Source organism: Clarias gariepinus, chromosome 15 (assembly GCF_024256425.1).
Source record: "Clarias gariepinus isolate MV-2021 ecotype Netherlands chromosome 15, CGAR_prim_01v2, whole genome shotgun sequence".
Classification (NCBI taxonomy): Eukaryota; Metazoa; Chordata; class Actinopteri; order Siluriformes; family Clariidae; genus Clarias; species Clarias gariepinus.
In genome coordinates this window covers 12,517,077-12,536,906 of record NC_071114.1, presented here as the reverse complement: position 1 = coordinate 12,536,906, position 19,830 = coordinate 12,517,077, and the positions used below count along the sequence as shown (strand labels likewise).

Genomic DNA, 19,830 nt, shown 5'->3' with positions numbered 1-19,830 from the left:
ATATTAAATTCGTTCTTAAGTAGTTCTGGTGTAAAAAAAAACAGTTTTTAAATTGTTTTACAAGCAATCAAGCTAACAAACAAACAAACACAAAACTAAAACAAAACTAAAATGACACTTCCGGATTCTTCTTCACAATTCACTGTAAGAGTCCCTGTCAAAGCTGTTATGTGGCCTACTGCACATCTTCCCCGGTGGTGACAAGGACTGTAAAAGGCCAATGTGTTGAGGACTGTGTACTAATCGGATGGATACATCGAATGGACGTCGGTTTTGCTCAGAGAGCCTGCTTATAGGGGGTGACACTATTCTCAGGGAGATGATGTTTGCTCAGCTTGCCTGCATTCCCTGGGGCGTTTGTACTTAAAGCAGCGTCAGTAATGGAGTAACAGTTTAACCACAGGAGCTTGGGCTTTTATTGCTTGACGGCGATAAATCAAGATGCGGAGCAGAAGCAACTCAGGAGTGCGACTGGATGCGTTCGCTAGACTCGTCCATGAGACCATCCTGTGCTATCAGGTGAGTTTGCATGAATCATGTTTGTCTATAACGGGCCTGGACTGATGATTAGTGCGAGCTTCTCCCTTTGGAATAGTGTGAGTTAAACAGTAAGTGGACCTGGAAGGTTTTCTGCAGTTTTGTGAACAGTGTATTGTTATAAAGTGATAATAAGCAGCTGGAGCCGTGCTCTAAAAATAAACAGCGCCTGGACAAAGGTCACCTTTTGGAGATGAACTGAGGAGCATGAACAGCTGTCTGTATCACACTGTGCTATTCTTTCAGACTATAGCTGATTATCTCAATCCTTACATTTAATACCTTCAGATAAAAGCTCTAGGTTTTAATGAAAAGCAAAACATTGTCTATGTTCCTGCGTAGAATCGTAAAGGAAAGCATAACCCTAAAACAAATATTTATGATGTCCCTGTGTTTCGTAGTGGTCAGCACTGTCGCCCGGCAACGCCAGGGTCCGAGTTTAATTCCTGCCTACTCCTGTTTCACCCAGACAGTCCCAAGACATGCAGATTAGGCTAACTGGCATTCTCAAATTGATCGTAATATGTGTGTGTGTGTGTGTGTGTGTGCCCTGGATCGGCATCCCGTCTAGCGTGTACCCCGCCTTGTGCCCAAAGTCTCCTGGGATAGGCTTCAGGCCCCCAACAATGTTTGTGTGCTGCTGATTTTTCACATGTTGAGTTATATTCAAATGATTTCTCTTAGAAAATCATTAGTGCATGTGTGTTGCCCTGATGTGACAGGATAAAAAAAACTAAACTATAATTTCAAACATAACGAATAGTGTTTCCATGTGTCCATCTCTACCACTAAACCAGCAAACGTTTCTATTCTCAGTCATCCTTGAACAACTATGTTAAAGGTCATGGATGGAAAATCCAATATAGACATTGTGGAGGCAAATGCTGGGCTCGGATTTCCAGAATGCAAGGCAGCTGTATGATGCAGAGACATGACCAGGCTATAGTTAATGCTTTTCTTGATGACAAACCGAAGGTGTTAATGGCGAAAGCATGAAAGTTGTAGCTTTGGAACTTGATCTGCTCGAGCAGAGCGAGTATACAGATAAGGATTTGAGAGCTGAATAGACTGAAGTCTTTAAGCGCCGCTGCATCACCATCTTTTGGTAGAGATAAAGCAAGGGCTAAATCCCCTTTGGCACCTTCAGCAGGTGGTCGACCAGCATTGAGTATGGAGGAAAATGCTAAGCAAAGTAAAATATGACCAGTGTGTCATTGAAAGAGTTATAAACTTTAAAAAGAAAACAGAAGGTTCTACGTAAAGTATAAAGATTAGTATGCACAATGTTCAGGGTGGAGTTTTCATTAACGGGGCTTTAAACACCTAGAGAACAGTACAGCATTAGAAACCTTTTTGCATGATTTTTTTCTGCATCCCTTAGGCCAACTTTATTTTAATCTGTTCATGTAAGGCATCTTCAAAAGGATTCATAATATAGGGTTGTACAGTATACAAGGTGGCCCAGAGGTCTAAACCCATAAACATTTTTCTTAAATAAAACTTATTTTTTTACAATATTTCCAATACAGTCCCAAGACAGCTTCGAAAAGAACAATGGATAATTGGAAAAAAATAAAATAAAACACAGCAATTTTTCCTTTGGGGTCATCTAAAGTTAGTACTAAAGAAGGAAATCATCTTTGCTTGTCACATCAGTTCTGATACATAAATAAGTGTTCAACATATTTATTATTCACATTTACAAGTGCACAATTGTTCCATTCTTCTCATGAAAATATGGAAAAGTAATCACGGTGCTAAAACTCGCAGTGAATCGTGATGAACTGTATTTACGGCCACCGCGTAGGTGAGATAGGAGTATAAGTAGGTCCCCATTACACCATGTGTTCTGACACCTTTCTATGGGAACCACCATTAACCTTTTCAGCAATTTAACCTACAGTATTGCTTCTACTGGATCAAACTGTACTGGCCAACCTTTGCACCCCACCCACATAAGTCTGGCTGCCACGACCCTGTTGCTGGTTCACTGGTTTTCCTTCCTTGGAGTACTTTTGGTATGGCCTGACCGCTGCAGAACAGGAACATCCCTCAAGAGCTGCAGTTTTGGAGTTGGCCTGACCCAGTCATCTAGCCATTACAACTTGGCCCTTAGGCTTGCCCATTTTTTTCTGCTTCCAACACATTCAACTTCAGAAACAAAATGTTCACTTGCTGTAATTCACTACCAGTTGCCATTGTAATGAGATATTGAATTGTAACCGTAGCGACTGTGACAAGGGCCATATTGTGATGGGTGATGCAATGTAATGGGTTAGGACCTATCGCAACCAAGGAAGGAAAACCAGTGAACCAGCAACAGGGTTGTGGTCGACCAAGGCTCATTGACGCAAGGAGTGAATAAATGCTGGCCTCTGTATGAGCTTCTATTGCTCATATTGCTGAAAAAGGTTAGTGCTGGTCCCCACAGAAACGTGTCAGCGCACACAGCGTATTGCTGTTGTGGTCGCAAAAGCGGGGGGAGACCACTCAGGTGGTCAAAATGTTGTGACTAATAAAGGTTTGTTTCTGGATCCAGACATTGGATGCCAAACTTTGCAATATCGAATCAATTCAAATGAGCCCTAATTAATTTTATTTATTACAGTGAGCTTTACGCATCCTGTTTCAGTTGAGTGTTTATGATTAATTCATGACTTTCATGCACCAACAAAGGGAACTGCAAATCAGTTATGAACCATCTGGTCAAGCATGGAATTTCCATTTACTCCTATTAAAAGCTGAATTATTTAAGATTTTCTGCTTACATCCTGGTATGTCCTTGTTAGTCAGGAGTAATATGTTTATGGTTTGTGTAGAATCCAGTGACAGGTTTGCTCGCAGCAAGTGCACAGCAGAAAGATGCCTGGGTCAGGGACAACGTCTACAGCATCCTGGCCGTGTGGGGTCTGGGAATGGCATATCGCAAAAATGCTGACCGTGATGAGGACAAAGCCAAGGCGTATGAGCTTGAACAGGTCAGTCTTGAACAGACTGTATTTTCAAATAGGTTCTTATGTTATAAATATAAAAATAAAAAAAGTGTTAGGCTGGTTTGGGAAAAATAAAGGCTTGTTAGTGTTTTTACTGCAACTACAATTCACGCATGTCTGTTTATTCCACAGACTGTGGTCAAGCTGATGCAAGGACTGTTACAGTGTATGATGAGACAGGTAAGGCTTAGAAGAAGACGGACTAGTTCTTTTATCATTACACTTGTGTGAATGTACAGTGACATGGTTATGTGGGTATGGCAGATGGAAAAGGTGGAGAAGTTTAAACACACACAGAGCACCAAGGACTGTCTGCATGCCAAGTACGACACTTCCACTTGTGCAACTGTGGTTGGGGACGACCAGTGGGGGCACCTGCAGGTAGATGCGACATCATTGTACCTGCTGATGCTGGCACAGATGACAGCTTCCGGTGAGCACAAACCTATATTTCAAAAAGCTTTTGATAGCCGGACTGAAAATTTATTATTTTTATTAACTTAACTTTGATATGTATAAGGGGTGTTCGAGTCAAACCGGGACTAGTGGTGAAAAATAGAGGTATAAACCTGATTGACATTTATCGAAGACTTTAAGAATGGTACAATAATGAAACTTGTATTTAAATGGTGCAGAGAAGAAGAAAGAAGACCGTACCCCCATGAATTACAATTCTCAGAGCCCACTGCAGTTGTTCCACCTGATCCTTGAAAATTGACAGATAACTTGAAGCCAACATATAGAAGAGACTAATCTGGCTGTGGGAACTGTACACACAATCACTCACAACACCACTTGCACATTACAGAAACTTGGCTGGGAGTTATAGAAACATCCCTGACCTTGCTCCAAGTCATTTCCACATGTTTTGTTAATTAAAGAGGTCTTTGGCGTTTTTTGACATGATGTAGACAGTCATATCATGATCATGGCTTCAGCATACTTAAAAAAATTCCTACCTCAGTGGTATCCAAGCACTAGTTAAACGCTGGGATAAGTGCATTAGTGTATCAGGGCTTTATATAGAGAAATAAAGGTAGTTTTCTGTTCTGTTATTCTGTACAACCAAAAGTCTCAGTTTGACTTGAACACCACTCATAGTTAAAGTCAAGTGCAAAATTTTGATTAATCTTAAGACAAACACAAAAAGCGAGATGCATTGAATTTATATAAAAGCATGCAATTCATTCTCCTTGACTGTAGATTGAATGTCAACCTGCGAATATGAAACAGTGAGAAAGTACAGTAAGGGTATTGTCCGCAGTGCTAATATACAGTACACCAGTTGTAGTACTTTAATACTAAACTTGGCAGCTTGCTTTCGTTAACTGGCTGGAGCTGGTTCTACAAGAGTTTTGTCTATCATGCGCAACATTTTTAGGGCAGTGGTTACAACTAAATGGACAGTCAAAACTACCAGTAGGGGTTTCCACAACAGATCCTCTGATCCACATATTTGTTTTGGTACAGGATTTTCGACATATGCTTTTCCAAATGCAACCCTCCCCACAGTCCCATTTTTTATTTTATTTTTTTTTTTTAAATAAAAAACATATACAGTAAATAGGTTTGCTGCACATATTTCCCTTTTTGCAGAGAAAAAAATAAGTGATTTATATGCATGTTAAAAAGTCACTTATGTAACACTTGTAACAAGACTCATTAATATCTTTAAATAATGATTAAAGATTGTGTTACTTTGAGGTCTTTTCTAATGCGACTGTATAATTAATGAAAGATTTGTTGGCTTTGTTCCAGGGCTGCGTATTATATCGAACCTGGACGAGGTGGCTTTTATACAGAACTTGGTGTTCTACATTGAGGCTGCTTATAAAGTGGCTGTAAGTTGGACTCTTAATATTTAAAGCCATTACACTTTTCAGGTACTCGCGGGGATAACAGCATTGCTTGTGTGTCTGTAGGATTATGGAATGTGGGAGAGAGGAGACAAGACAAACCAGGGGATTGCTGAATTAAATGGAAGCTCTATTGGAATGGCAAAGGTAGATCTTCACAATTCCAGCCTGAAACATTTTTGTTATTTTGGATTGACATTGGCGGCACGGTGGTGTAGTGGATAGCACTGTCGCCTTGCACCTCCAGGGTCTGGGTTCGTTTCTCGGCCAGGCTCGATTCCCGTCTCTGTGTGCATGGAGTTTGCATGTTCTCCCCGTGCTTGGTGGGTTTCCTCCGGGTACTATAAAGGTTATATAAAAATGTTTGTCATACTAAACCCGGTTATTGGGTCAGTTTGCATTTACCATGCGCAGCTCTAGAAATAGCTTTGGGACATTGTGTCATATTTTAGTGTACAGTTTAGGTACAGGATATGTCTTCTGACATGGTTGTTTAGGAAATGATAAGCTACTCACTGTAGCAGTTAGAGGTAAATAACTTGTTGCCAGCTGAACCATATTAATCACTGCAGTAATCCAATAGACAGGGCTTACCTATATGTTGATTAAGATCCACGTGATGACTTAAATCCCAGGTTCATATCAATGCACTAGTTTTAATAGTTTATTTATAGCTGTAAATCACACAGGGGCCTGTATGGTGGAAGCTTTATTTAAATGGTGACTTTTTCTGTAAAAGGGAGATTTATTTAGCTTATCTGGAAGAAGTTTCCAATGTCAGTGCTTTTTAACATGTGTAATAATGTAACGTTCTGACCTGACACAGAAAAGTCTTCAGAGCTTTGTGGTTGTCAGTAACTTGACAAGCGACATTTTTTTCTCTGGAATAGGCTGGTGGGGGCTGCAAGGGAGTAGCTGTAAGTGATAACAATAACTAACTTGTTCAGCAGATCTTACGCAACTTTAAATGCAACTGTATGCTCGTAAAAGTATAATTTTTTATAATTAAGATTGTCTTAATTCTGTAGTATAGTATAAAGATAGTATAAGATAAAGGCCCAATTTGGAGTCCTCAGACTGAGTGATTCAGAAGAGTGGTTTCCTTATGGCCACACAGCTTTTTAGTCCCAACTCCCGAGTTCTCATCACATTGTATATGAATGGAAATGCTCTTAGTTTCACTAGTTAACACACAAACTTCACCAAGTGATTTCCATTCTTAATTTTTTTTCAGACCACATTTATTTCAAAGTTGACAGTTCAGCACTATACTTCCAGGGGTTTTAATAATGTGTTAAAGGGTTTTTAACCTAGCTTCAGTCATTTAAAAATTCCTTAGTTGTTTTCTTTGCTTGATGCAGCACAAAAATGTTATTCTTTGACACAAGGCAAAAACAAGTATAACTTGATGCTAATGCCACCCCCTACTGGTGCAGGCATAAAAACTATTGACGACGTTGTCAATATTTTACAAAAATAATGATTTTTCTTTTGGATTTTAATCTTTTTTTCCAAAAAAAAATTATAACAGACAAAATGTTTGCATTGGTTTCTCTTGCATTTAAAATATCTTTTAGATTTATACACATGTTTAATGTATTTTAGGCTGCTCTGGAGGCCATTGATGAACTTGACTTATTTGGAGCACATGGAAGTCCCAAATCTGTAATCCACGTTCTACCAGATGAAGTAGAGCACTGCCAGGTAATACACTAATTTCTGTTTATACAGAAACTCGCGTCAATGTGAAAGAAGAATGATATGTCATTTGTTCATAAATGAACTGTTGCATGGAAGAAAGGGTTTTATTTCCACTTAGCGCTGTTTTATTATTATTAATTGATCATATGTTTCCAGTCAATCTTGTGCTCAATGCTGCCACGAGCTTCTACATCCAAGGAGATCGATGCTGGTTTGCTCTCGGTTATCTCTTTTCCTGCGTTTGCAGTTGAAGATGCTGACCTGGTCAACATTACTAAGAGTGAGATCATCTCCAAGCTCCAGGTACACACCCTTTTTCGGTGTTCAGTTTTATCATTATACATTACAACATATGTAGTATTGCAACATAAATGAAAACAAGTTACATCAGGACTTTCTCAGGACTACTCTTTTAGAAGGGAGGGATGGGATCGTTCTCACATCAATCGAGGCTATAATCCAATCACGGGCATTTGTGAGCTCATAGCGGAGCGGATAGCGCTGTTATCCAAATGTGACAGATAGTAGTAGCCTTGATGGGGGAGTGGCGTAATGATGGGAGGGAATAAGACACGACTAAATTAGGGAGAAAAAATATACTTGATTAATGATTTTGATATTTGGATTCTGACAAGCTAACAATGTAACCTGTTCTGAGGATTTGACAGGATAAGTGTTTAAAATATGTAAACCTGCTTCAATCAAACATATTTTTAATTGTGGTTCAACAAATTGTAGGGACGTTATGGGTGCTGTCGGTTTATTAGAGATGGCTACAAGACCCCAAAAGAGGTAAGTAGAAGTATTTAGATTAATTTTACATCACTTAACCATTATATACAGTAATTTTTGTAAGTTTGGGAGATGTGCCAACCAGTAGCATGTATACATAGCGTATAGTAGCATGCTGTATATGTACATGTACAGTACCAGTCAAACGTATGGACCCACCAATGATCAATTCAGCAATCTTTCCTGAATTTCTTTTCTTTCTACATATGCATTATTTTGCAGTTTTGATTTTCCTGTATTGTTCTAAAATGTAGAAAATAAATCACTAAACAAAGAAATACATTGAATAAGGAGGTTTGTTCAAACTTTTGACTAGTACTGTATGTATAATTTTTACATGGATTAGTCAGGATAGTATCTTTCTTGCTGTGTTCATTTGCTGTGATATTTAATTGTGGTCATTTGCTGATTGCTGTTTTCATGCTGCGTGAACAGGATCCTTCTCGGCTTCATTATGACCCAGCTGAGCTAAAGCTGTTTGAGAATATTGAATGCGAATGGCCAATCTTTTGGACTTATCTCATACTGGATGGTGTTTTCAACGGGGATCACGTACAGGTATACACATCATACCTTGACCATGGTAGAGATATAAAGGTGATATCATAAGCAAAATACTTTGCATACTTTGACTTATAGGTGTGTGTCATTGCATCTCTAATCCAAACAATCTTTTGAATCAGGGTCTTAAATTAGAATTTATGGTTTTCTGTCATTTTACATGAGTTACACGATTGTGTAACCCCTAAGTCTTGGACAGGTAAAATAAATCAATTATTGAGATGATGTAAAAATAAATCCTGCAAAGCAGTAATATTACACATGAAACAACATTGCACACTGCAACCTTGTCTTGGGATTTGGGATGTTTGTGTCCACAAGGGGGCAGTATGTGGTCATTGTTAACACTATTGTCACTGATCAGGTGGAGGAATACAAGGAGGCACTGGACGGGGTCTTGATTCGAGCTAAACATGGCATCCGGCTGATGCCTGAGCTTTACGCTGTACCTGCTGACAAGGTCAGAGTGTGGGACTCAGATACATTTCATTTTATAATAGGCGTTTGCGTATTTTTGTGTGCATGCTACTTGATCTTTGAGACTCTTTGCTACTTTAAGACTGATCTTTTTAAACATACCAGAATTAAAAATATTTTCATGGAAGAGGTGTGTTTATTGAATTTCAGGTTGAAGAAGAATACAAGAACCCTCACAGTGTAGACCGTGTAGCTCTGGGGCAGCTGCCTCACCTATGGGGACAGTCTCTCTACATTCTGAGCAGTTTGCTAGTAGAGGTACAGCAGCTCACATGCATTATATATATTGCTTATATTGCAACTGTGTATTCCTGTTCTGCATTCTATGTAGATCACTATCGTTCTTCATAAAAAATGTCTTCTTTCTCAAACCAGGGATTTCTTGCTCCTGGAGAGATAGATCCTCTAAACAGAAGGTTCTCCACCGACTTCAAACCAGATGTTGTTGTCCAAGGTAAACAAACACATATGGTTACTCATACCAAATGTTTAATGATATGATAAAAAAAAAAAAAAAATCATATTTGCTATAACTGTAGAAGCCTAAATCCAACAACACACTTTTTCTGTTCTGTTCAATCAGACAGGTTTTACAATTGACTGTTTTTCGTTTTAGTCAGTGTAGTAGCAGAGACCGAGGAGATCCAGGCACTTCTGAGGGGTAATGGGATTGAGGTGCAGACAGTGTCACAAGTCCAGCCCATCAGAATCATGTCTGCTCGTATTCTGAGCCACATCTACGTCAAGCTTGGTAAAGATTGCTTGTTGGTTACTTTACCACAGATGTCATTAACACCTGATGCCACGTATTTGCACAATTTCCTGTACATTATTTTGAATGCTTCCCAATGTGTGTGAGCATATTTATTAGCACATTTATGACATTTTGTGATCTGTTGTGTGCATCCGCAGCACTTCACTCATCTGAAGTTTATATTTGCAGGAAACTGTAGGAGGCTCAATTTGACTGGACGGCCGTATCGTCACATTGGTGTTCTAGGGACTTCTAAGTTCTATGAGATCAGGAATCGTACCTACACGTTTACCCCACAGGTAAATATAAATTTTTAACACTATAAAATTAAGGGCTTGTCATAAAATATCATAGATTATTAATTAAATTAAGTTATTTAATCCAAAATTATTACTGTATCATACTGTAAATCATTCATCCCTAATTAAAAAGGTGTAAATTCATTATCAGTATCTTAGTAACACAGCTTCTAGCCAAAAGTAGAAAAATAAAAATAAATAAAATAAATACTAATTTTATCATTTCTTTTTAGTTTATTGATCAGCATCATTTCTACCTGGCTCTGGATAATCAGATGATAGTGGACATGCTAAGGACAGAGTTAGCCTACCTCTCTTCCTGTTGGCGGATGACAGGAAGACCCACGCTCACTTTCCCGATTACACATAGCATGCTGGGTAATAGTGAAACAATATCCCCACCCCCGACACACACACAGATTATAAGACATGGCACCAAAATCCACTACAAAGAAAGTAAGTCTCAGTTTTCTTCTTGTTGTTATAGTGGAGGATGGTGAAACCATCGATCCTTGCATCTTGTCCACTTTGAGAAAGCTCCAAGATGGCTATTTTGCAGGAGTCAGGTAAAAAACAATTTGTGTTGTATCAGACACGCTAGCTTTTTTTACCCTTATGTTTCATATTTCCATCTTCTGCAATATTCCAGTACTTCACATTCCTTTTTCTGACCTGCAGAGTTCAGTTGGCGAACCTCTCCACATTCCTCACTACCTCCTTCCACACCAAACTCAGCTTTATGGATGCTGACTCAGAGGAGAACCTCGAAGATGAAGATGATGACTACAGTGAAGATGAAGACAATGAAGATAAAGTTCATAATTTTTACAGCACTGGTATTTCACTTTTATTTTAATTTCTGATGTCTAGTACAGAAACTGGAGGCCAGAATTTAGTGGCAGAAAATAATAATAATAAAGCACTATTATATATTTACTTATTTAATATACTGTATGTTGTTGTACTGTACCGTATGTGTAATATGGAAATGTACAATTATTGAAATTGCAAAAGGCTGCTATTTATTACAGGTAATATATGCACAGTCAGGAATATATGTAGAGTTTGTGAATAATTAGAGTTTTATTATTTTTTAATGAATTAATAAATTGTCAAACATCCTTTTAATGAGATCATTTGTGGCATTATTTGTTGTTAACCTAGATAAATACAATTAAATACTTAATGGTGCATTTAATAGTTATATATTGCCGTTTAAATCGCAATCACCATATATTTCAAAATTATCAACATTTTTTTTTTTATATCAAATCATGCAACCCTACTGTCCAGCAGTTAAATGTGGATTCAGTTCATCTACGTCAGTTATCCAATTTATGTTAAAAATTCAAAATTCTCATTCAAAATGACAGACATACATTTTGCACCACTAGCAAGTATTTATATTGACTATCAGTCATCACATCTCTTGCTTGAAAACATGACATAGTGTCTTTTAACATCAATGATCCTTTTTCTTATACAGAAAGCTCTAAAGTTATTTTGTTATTGCATTTCCTGTTTAGAAGATTCCAAAGATGTGCTGGACCAGTACTTCGCCCACCTCATACAGAGCACAGCCACAACATCGCATCTCCCTCCTGTCCAGAAAGGGCAGCACCATGTTTTCAGCGCGGAGCACACTACCAGGGACATCCTGACACTCATGGCTCAGGTTCAGGGATACACCATGCCTAGTAAGCCTTAAATGTTGCCTACCATAACCATAATCCATCCACTGTTTATAAATTTACTCCATTCCTTAAAAAAAAAAAATCTAAGTTAATATAGGGAGACAAAACATTCCATACCATTTAATTTCAGGTATAATCCTCTGCCGTTTCAGACATTATTTTGTGTGCTTTTCAGAGCCGTCTCTGTATTTACCAGTGGTTCCCATTATGAACAAACACCGGAAGTCTCTGAACCTGCTGGACCTCCCACACCCTCAACACCACACTCCTCAAAACCCCCAAAAGGCAGGTTAAAAATGTTTCAAATCAGAATTTCTTTTTAACAAAATAACTAAATGAACCTAAAGCCTTGTTTAATTCGAGCCGATTTTAAATGCAAAGTTGGGGAAATGCTATTATTACTGGAGTTTATCTGGGATTTTAGTCTTTTGTGAATCGTTCTTCACAAAATATTATGCCTTCAATAAAACAACACCTACAGTATTAGACCAAACTTACTGTCTATAATTTATATTCTGTCTGAACTGACACATTGGTAAAGATGAGATGATCGGAACAGCCTGGAAAGATTAACCCCTCCAGAAAGTACTACAGGCTCTGGAAAGATTTCTGGAAGTTGGGAACTAATTTATTTTGTTGATATCTGAAAATCTTCACCTAGGCCAGTTCTCTTGACCTTCACCTGCCCCGTGATGCTCAAGGCAACACAGACTTTGCTGCGCTCGTGAATCACCTGAAGGAATGCCCCACATTACAGGACCAGGCTGATATTCTTTATATCCTCTATGCTATGAAGTAGGCACATAAATTTATGTAATCAAATCGATTCCTAGAATGATTAGCATCTGTGACGAATGAATTGTTTTGATGTATTGATTGTCTGGCTGCACAGAGGGGCAGAGTGGATGGTGAATATATCGGAGCAGAAGGGAGCCACAGTGCGCACTCTGCTCGAGGAGCTTTACGGCAAAGCTGGAGCGAGTAAAGAGTGGGGACTTATTCGGTACATCTCGGGCATCTTGAAGAAGAAGGTGGAGGTATTGGCCGAGGTAAGAACTTTTGTTTTGGACAATTCTTCCCCAAAGCACAACAACTGCCTAGCCATGTTACTAAAAGCTAACCCATGTTTCATCCTCAGGCGTGTACTGATCTGATCTCCCATCAGAAGCAGCTGACGGTCGGTCTTCCTCCAGAGCCAAGGGAGAAAATCATCACTGTGTAAGCCTGCACTTCTTTACTCTATCTTTCCTTTGAAAGATCATTATGGATACTAAACCTTAATGTTTCTGTTTTCTTCATCTAGTGTTTACTTAAGCCACTTGTATATCCTTTCTTTTAGTCCTCTCCCACCTGAAGAACTGAATAAACTAATCTTTGAAGCCAGTGGTCAGGATATAAGCATCGCGGTACTTACCCAGGTAAAGCTGATATCTAAAGCAGCGGAGAGAGGAGAAAACAAAACAAAAACATAAATGTACATTTTTAGATGAATGTTTTTTGGTTGTTAAGCCACGCAGTGACCGTGAGACTGTGTTAGTAATAACATACACAATAATTTGTATGTGTTTTGTGCTCCTAGGAACAATCAAAATTTTTGAAACTATTTTATTCCTTGTCTAGAGACATTCAAGTTCTCTCAGGGTAATCTAGGCAAACAGGATTCAAGATTCAAGAATTTTTATTCAAGATTCAAAAATTCTATTTGTCACGTATATGGTTGTATAAGTACAACAGTAGTGAAATGGAAGCAAATAAAAAAAATAATTAAAAAAAGATGTATGTATGTACAAAATAAAAATAGACTAAAGAGAAAATGAAATAAATTATATACAATATGGTGTCAATTTAAAATGTACAATTATAAAGAATGCTCCTGAGCTCTTAAGTTCCTTGGTCAATGATGTTAATACTTATCTCCAGTAAATGAGATGTTTCATATTTTGATCTTTAATTCGTTTGCAGAAAAGTCTAAAACCATGTTTTCACTTATGAATTGCTATGCAAATTAATTTAAAAAAAGTACATTTAATCCATTTAAAAATAAATATACTGAGTGTGCAAACGATGAAGGGATCTAAATACTTTTTAAACCCACTGTTTTTGAATGTCTTTTTAAATATCTAAAACAAATGATTATAATAATAATGAACACAAACATCAAACTAATAATAATATTTAACATTCATATTTTTTCATGATTTATTTTTATTCATGCACCCTGCATTACTTCATATTTTGATTCCAAAGATCCAGGCTTTCTTGTATTTTTTTATGTAGTCTTGATAAATAGTTCTCCGGACTTCCTGACTGACTTTTCGGCTCTGGTTTTCAGACCAGTCCCTGTACCTGACCCATTTCAGAGGAAGGTTTTTTGTTCGTTAAGCCACACCTTAAATGTTTCAAGCATAATCATGATCTACTTTAAAGCATGAAGCAGTAAGAAACAGGTGCAGATGAAAAGAGATGATTAGGCCAGTGATTAGTATACTGGTGATGCTGAATGCTGAGTGGTTGGAATAGATGAAAGGGAAAATGAGGTTGCTGCTGAGGTGGTTACATAAATAATCGATTTTTTGCAGCCTGTAAAACATTTGTTCCCATTTTTTTAATTGAATCTACATTATTTAAATTAATCTGAAGAAAATGAGGGGCGGCTCAAGACTTTTGCACAGTACTGTATATCAGTTGCAATTTAAATTAAATGCAATGATAATTAAGTGATTCATTCAAAAGTAAAGAAACCAACCCTGCGCATGTCCTGTAACTGAAGTCAAAATTTGTCTAAACTAGATTTTCCTATTTATTGTTTAAACTTTTGTGTTAATATCCTACTAAATGTAACATTTGTGTTTTAAACATTGGTTTAAAAACCCATTTGCTCTATAAAATAGAAAATCAATTATTGGCATAAAATAGGTTATGGCCTTTTAGATTCTGTCTCTTGTTTCAATACTCCATTATAAGAAACCATAAAATAGAAAAGAGAATTTTTTATGTATATGGTTCCTGTTCCTGTACTTTATCCTGAAGATCATAAAAATAGACCACACTATTAGTTTTTAAATTCTTGTTGTTGTAGTCTATAAAGAATACAATAAAAATAGAGAAAAGGGTATTTAGATGGTTAACCATCTTGCTTGTGCTACATGCAGGAAATCATGGTGTATCTAGCCATGTATGTGCGCTCCCAGCCGAATCTGTTTGGAGACATGCTGCGTCTAAGGATAGGTCTCATCATGCAGGTGATGGCCACTGAGCTTGCCCGTAGTCTCCAGTGCACAGGTAACGATGCCTGTTAATGGTAAAGTCTGTGCTAGTTTCCTGAAAGGTCGTGAGTTCAAATCAAGGGCTGTTAGCTATGCATTTATAATTTGTTAGCTTTTTTGCTTAGCTGCACTTTTTGTGTTTTAGGTGAATACTTGTTTGTTTGCTCTGTTTAATGACAAAATCATCGTGATCATACTTTCTGCCAGGTGAGGAGGCATCTGAGGCGTTGATGAACCTCAGTCCATCAGACATGAAAAATCTGCTTCATCACATTTTGAGTGGTAAAGAGTTCGGAGTGGAACGGAGCGGTAAGTCTAAATACTGCTGATCCGTATAAAAAAAATTATATTGTTTTTATTAAGACTACAAGAAAGATGAGTATGGTCTCCTGTCTATATAGTATAATTACTCCTTTTTTTTCCCCTGTGTAAGTGCGTCCAACTGAGTCCATGGCCACCAGTCCAGCCATATCTATCCGTGAACTCGGACACACAGGAGCCACGAAAACAGAACGCACAGGCATCAGGCAGCTTAAGACTGAAATCAAACAGGTGAGGGGGGACAACTTTTTGTAATGTCATTTATATACACATGATGTTAATTGTGTAATAAAAATGTTTTGCTTCTTCAACTTTAAATAACCTTGGCATTATTTGTTTTCAGCTGGATGACACCAGACCTGTCAGCGTAGGTTGAGTTTGTCAGAGTGTTTAATTCTGGGCATGTATATACAGACAATAGTGTGTGCCACCAACCAACCCCATTCTTATTTACATTAGTATGCTTTACCATCTAAGATTGGAGTTTGAAATCTTTGTATAGACCAGTGGTTCTCAAAGTGGGGGTCACGGTTTATAAAGCATCTCCAAGGGTTTTTTTTTTTTGCTTGTTACAGTGATGGAATTCTCAATGAGCAAAGCTTTTATATTTACAATAAAGCCCCAAACTATTTAAGACTATAAATATTGTGGACCTATTGAGTTCTGTGTTCAGGAAAATCCTCTAATAAAGCTTTAAGTCCTTGCCTGAATATGTACAGTCAAATCTTTTTAACTAGATAGACGTTGGATAGAAATATGAATGTTATAGCAGTACGTAGACCAACTCAGAAGAGGATTTGGAACACTTCAGTGTTTCGGTCTGACTTTTTTTTCAGAATTCTGAGAGTCATGAGGCTTCTGTAGTCATGAGGCAAAGTTAAGAAACAAGGAAATGGAACAGTTTATCAGCCTTAGAGGATATAACATCATAGGTTATTCCAAATCCAGCCAAGGGGTCATACAGTCATAGTTTTTTATTTTGCAAGTTTTAATATTTGTTTGTGTATTTAAAAAAAAATATCTTGCATACAAAATCAGCAGTTATTGAATTATATGGATAAATTTAAATATGTATATATTTATTTAATATTCTAACATACACGAGGGGCACTAAACTGGAATGCTGTTCATTAATGACATAAGTTTATTTTTTTTTATATATATATAATATTTTTATTTACAATATTTATTTGTAGTCACTGAAATACTTTATGCTCTCCCTGTATTATTGTATTTGAATAGTTCATAAAATAATTGTGTGTATTGATGGGGATATGAAATATATTTTACACACAAAGGGGTCCCTGACTGCATAACGTTTGAGAACCCCTGGTATAGATCATGCTAGAGTATTATTATTATTATTATTAAACAAGATTCGCCTTTTCTATTCATCACAGTTCATAAACATGATTTGTGTTGCACCTGGCTCACTGTCTTCTTTATTCTAAATGTTTGAATTGTATCTCATCTAATCCAAATGTCTGTCTTTTAACCACTTTGTCTTACAGTTTAAGAAATCATACATTGAGTGTGCAAAGTAATGATGTGTCTGTTGCAGATAGATGTTGGATGTTCAAGCAGCTTTATGTTACAGCATTGTTTCATCGTTTCATTTGCAAACATTCTGCTTTTGTCTCATAGATTTGTACTGGCGGTTATTCCGCAGGCAGTAATGTCACATCCCCTCGCTCCACGGTAATCGTTTTTGTCCTGGTCCATGCTTCTTATTTGGCATAAATGACATGAAATGCAAACTGCTACAGTTTGTTGCTGCTTATGATATGCATGAGCTTTGTTTGAGCTGATTTCCTTTTTTGCTTAAGTGATATGAGATATAAAGTAGTTCTCGTTGTGCTGTGGCTTGACAAATTAATGAAAGCACCAGGCAACAAGCAAATCTGTAAGGTCACTCTTGAATGATCAAAAATCTGTTGTAATTATGAGAAATATGTTGTCATTGCTTTTAAACTCATATCTAATTTCCCCTTAAAATATGTCCCGCTTTTCATCTGGTGTCACCATTCCTTTGACCTTCCTATCCAATTGTTTGTCCCAGACAAGCACTAATTTGTATGTATTTCCATGTATATGTGATGCAGAGGTGTAGCAGTCCTTCGACCCCGAGTGGCGTCATGTCACCCACAGGTACAGGAGACTCACGGTTGCAGTGGGAAGAGCGCCAGGGGCAGTGGCTAAGGAGACGCCGCCTGGATGGCGCTATTAATCGAGTGCCCATGGGCTTCTACCAGAAAGTGTGGAAGATCTTGCAGAAATGTCATGGCCTCTCAATCGCAGGATATGTTCTGCCCTCCTCTACCACCCGTGAGGTACTGGAAACACTTTCCCAAGCCTCATAAACTACTTAGGTTGTATTGCATCTATTGACATGAATGTAAGTTTGTAAGATGTGGATTGAGTCTACAAATCCATGTGTGCATGTGCTGTAGATGACAGAAGGCGAGATTAAGTTTGCTGTGCATGTGGAGTCCGTGCTGAACCACGTTCCCCAGCCTGAGTATCGGCAACTGCTGGTGGAGGCCATTATGGTGCTCACCCTGGTGGCTGATATGGAGATCCCCAGCATTGGGGGAATTATTCACATTGATCGAATTGTTCAGATGGCAAATGAGTTCTTCTTGCAGGACCAGGTACAGTGCAAAAATATTCTTTTTACAGGCCTTTCAGAAAAATAAGTACAAACGTTTACATTACCCATCATGAAACTGTCAAGACATTTTTAAAAAAGTATTTAATTATTACAAGTTGGTAAAAAATCTCTTTGATAAGATGTTAATATTGAAAATATAAAATTAATATTTATGAATGTGATACAAAGGTCGATGTGGGTTTTTCCATTTAATGTAAGCTGTTAATTAAAAATAACCTGATATCATATGATACTGTAATAGCTTACAGTAAACCTTCTAAATCTAGAGTTGAACAGGTCAATACCTATCAATATTTCGCATATTCGTCTCACCATTGTTTATAAGTCAACTTGTACATTCTTTTTCCAGAAATCTAGTGGGGCCAATGAGTTTTTTCTGGAGAAAGATCCTGCCACAGGAATCTGCAACTTCTTCTATGACAGCGCCCCCAGTGGCAGTTATGGCTCTATGACCTATCTGTCCAAAGCCGTGGTCGCGTACGTCCATGACTTTCTCCCCAGCGGTGGCTGTCTGATGCAGTGAGAAGAACGGCTTAAGGAACCTCAACGTCGACCTGGGATCAATTTATTTAATAGCGGTCCTGCCTTTTACAACTGTGGTTTCAGATCAGCAGGAGAGAGGCAGCGTGAATAGTGCATATTCCTAACAAAATAAAAACAAGGAGATTCCTTTTAGACCACTGTGAAGCTGATTTTAATAAGTGTATCTATGTTATTAATTAGCAAGTAATATTATGAAGTAAGGTATTTATTGAAAAATAGTTAATTTACGTAAATTAATTGCTTTTAATTTAAATATTTAATAATTTATCTTTTTATTCAAGAATTCCACATTTTCAGCAAACATAAGCAAAGACCAGTAACCCATAATATTATGGTGAAAAACGCAATACCTCCATGTGAATTTTCTGTTACTCTTTATGGTTATTGATGCATGTACCTAATGTTTGTTTTAGCACCATATTAATATAAAACTGAATAATACTATACCTATAGCTTTGTATCAAACTGATAACTTTTTTATGTATTATACCAATGAGAATAGTACAGTATAATTTACCTGGTATACATGTACTGTATTTGGAGCATGTTTACATGAATATGTTACACTGAGACTAAGAATGTAAGCCCAGATATGCATATCTACTGTACATCACTTACTAACATGCAGTAAGTGTTTTCTAACTTGGAGAACTGTTGAGAGGAACAAAGAACAGTATGTATTTTTTTTTTTCTTTTCAGAAAATTACAAGTTTATGTAAACTCAAAGTAGTCTAGGCAAAAAAGGGGAAACTTTTGTTTTTATCTTTATTGTACCATTGCTCCACTACTGTCATGGGTTTCCACTGAGTTTCAATTCTTATGTCTGTTTTGTCAAGGTTTTTGGTTTTTAATAGAGCATCATTTCACTTACGAGTGTATCACACTGAGTGTATAAATTTGATCTGTTTTATGAAAATCTGGCATGTCATAGTATTTATTTTCAACCAAGCTCTCAGGTAGGAATCTACACTTACCAAGCACTTTATTTAGAACACCTGTATATTTACACATTAATGTAATTATCTAATCAGCTAATTTTTGTGGTAGCAATATGATGCATAATGTCATACAGTCACAGGCTAAAAGCATATTAGCTATCAGACTAGAGAAAACAATGTGATGTCCGTGATTTAACTGTGGCATGATTGTTGGTGCCAGGTGGACTGCTTTAAGTATTTCTATACCAACTAATCTTCTGGGATTATTACACACAATAGTCTATAGAGGTTAATCAGAATTGTGCAGAGTTTGGTGTTAACAGCAAGAATCCATAAAGCCAACCTGCCTTGTGTCAACAGCCCAGGCCGGTAGAGGTTGTGCAATGGTTTGGGAAATGTTTTCTTGGCACACTTCGGCTTGTTAATA

The 19,830-nt window shown here is 37.4% G+C and overlaps 1 protein-coding gene across 2 annotated transcripts; it reads left to right on the top strand.

Annotated features, from left to right (window-relative positions):
* The first annotated feature begins 162 nt into the window (after positions 1–162).
* Positions 163–19,136, top strand: phka2 (phosphorylase kinase, alpha 2 (liver)). Of its 2 annotated transcripts, XM_053513356.1 has the most exons (32): positions 163–519; positions 3,357–3,515; positions 3,663–3,710; positions 3,795–3,963; positions 5,289–5,371; positions 5,453–5,533; positions 6,992–7,090; positions 7,244–7,390; positions 7,826–7,879; positions 8,315–8,437; positions 8,805–8,900; positions 9,068–9,175; positions 9,293–9,371; positions 9,534–9,668; positions 9,861–9,970; positions 10,204–10,348; positions 10,458–10,536; positions 10,649–10,806; positions 11,497–11,667; positions 11,840–11,949; positions 12,326–12,459; positions 12,557–12,713; positions 12,803–12,882; positions 13,004–13,082; positions 14,817–14,946; positions 15,138–15,239; positions 15,364–15,482; positions 15,595–15,618; positions 16,896–16,949; positions 17,354–17,581; positions 17,702–17,902; positions 18,272–19,136. In XM_053513356.1, the coding sequence occupies exons 1-32, from the start codon at positions 442–444 to the stop codon at positions 18,443–18,445; spliced, it is 3,714 nt and encodes a 1,237-aa protein (XP_053369331.1). In that variant the 5' UTR covers positions 163–441; the 3' UTR covers positions 18,446–19,136. The 2 variants fall into 2 exon arrangements, with proteins under 2 accessions (XP_053369331.1, XP_053369332.1); XM_053513357.1 differs by lacking the exon at positions 15,595–15,618.
* Positions 19,137–19,830: the final 694 nt, after the last annotated feature.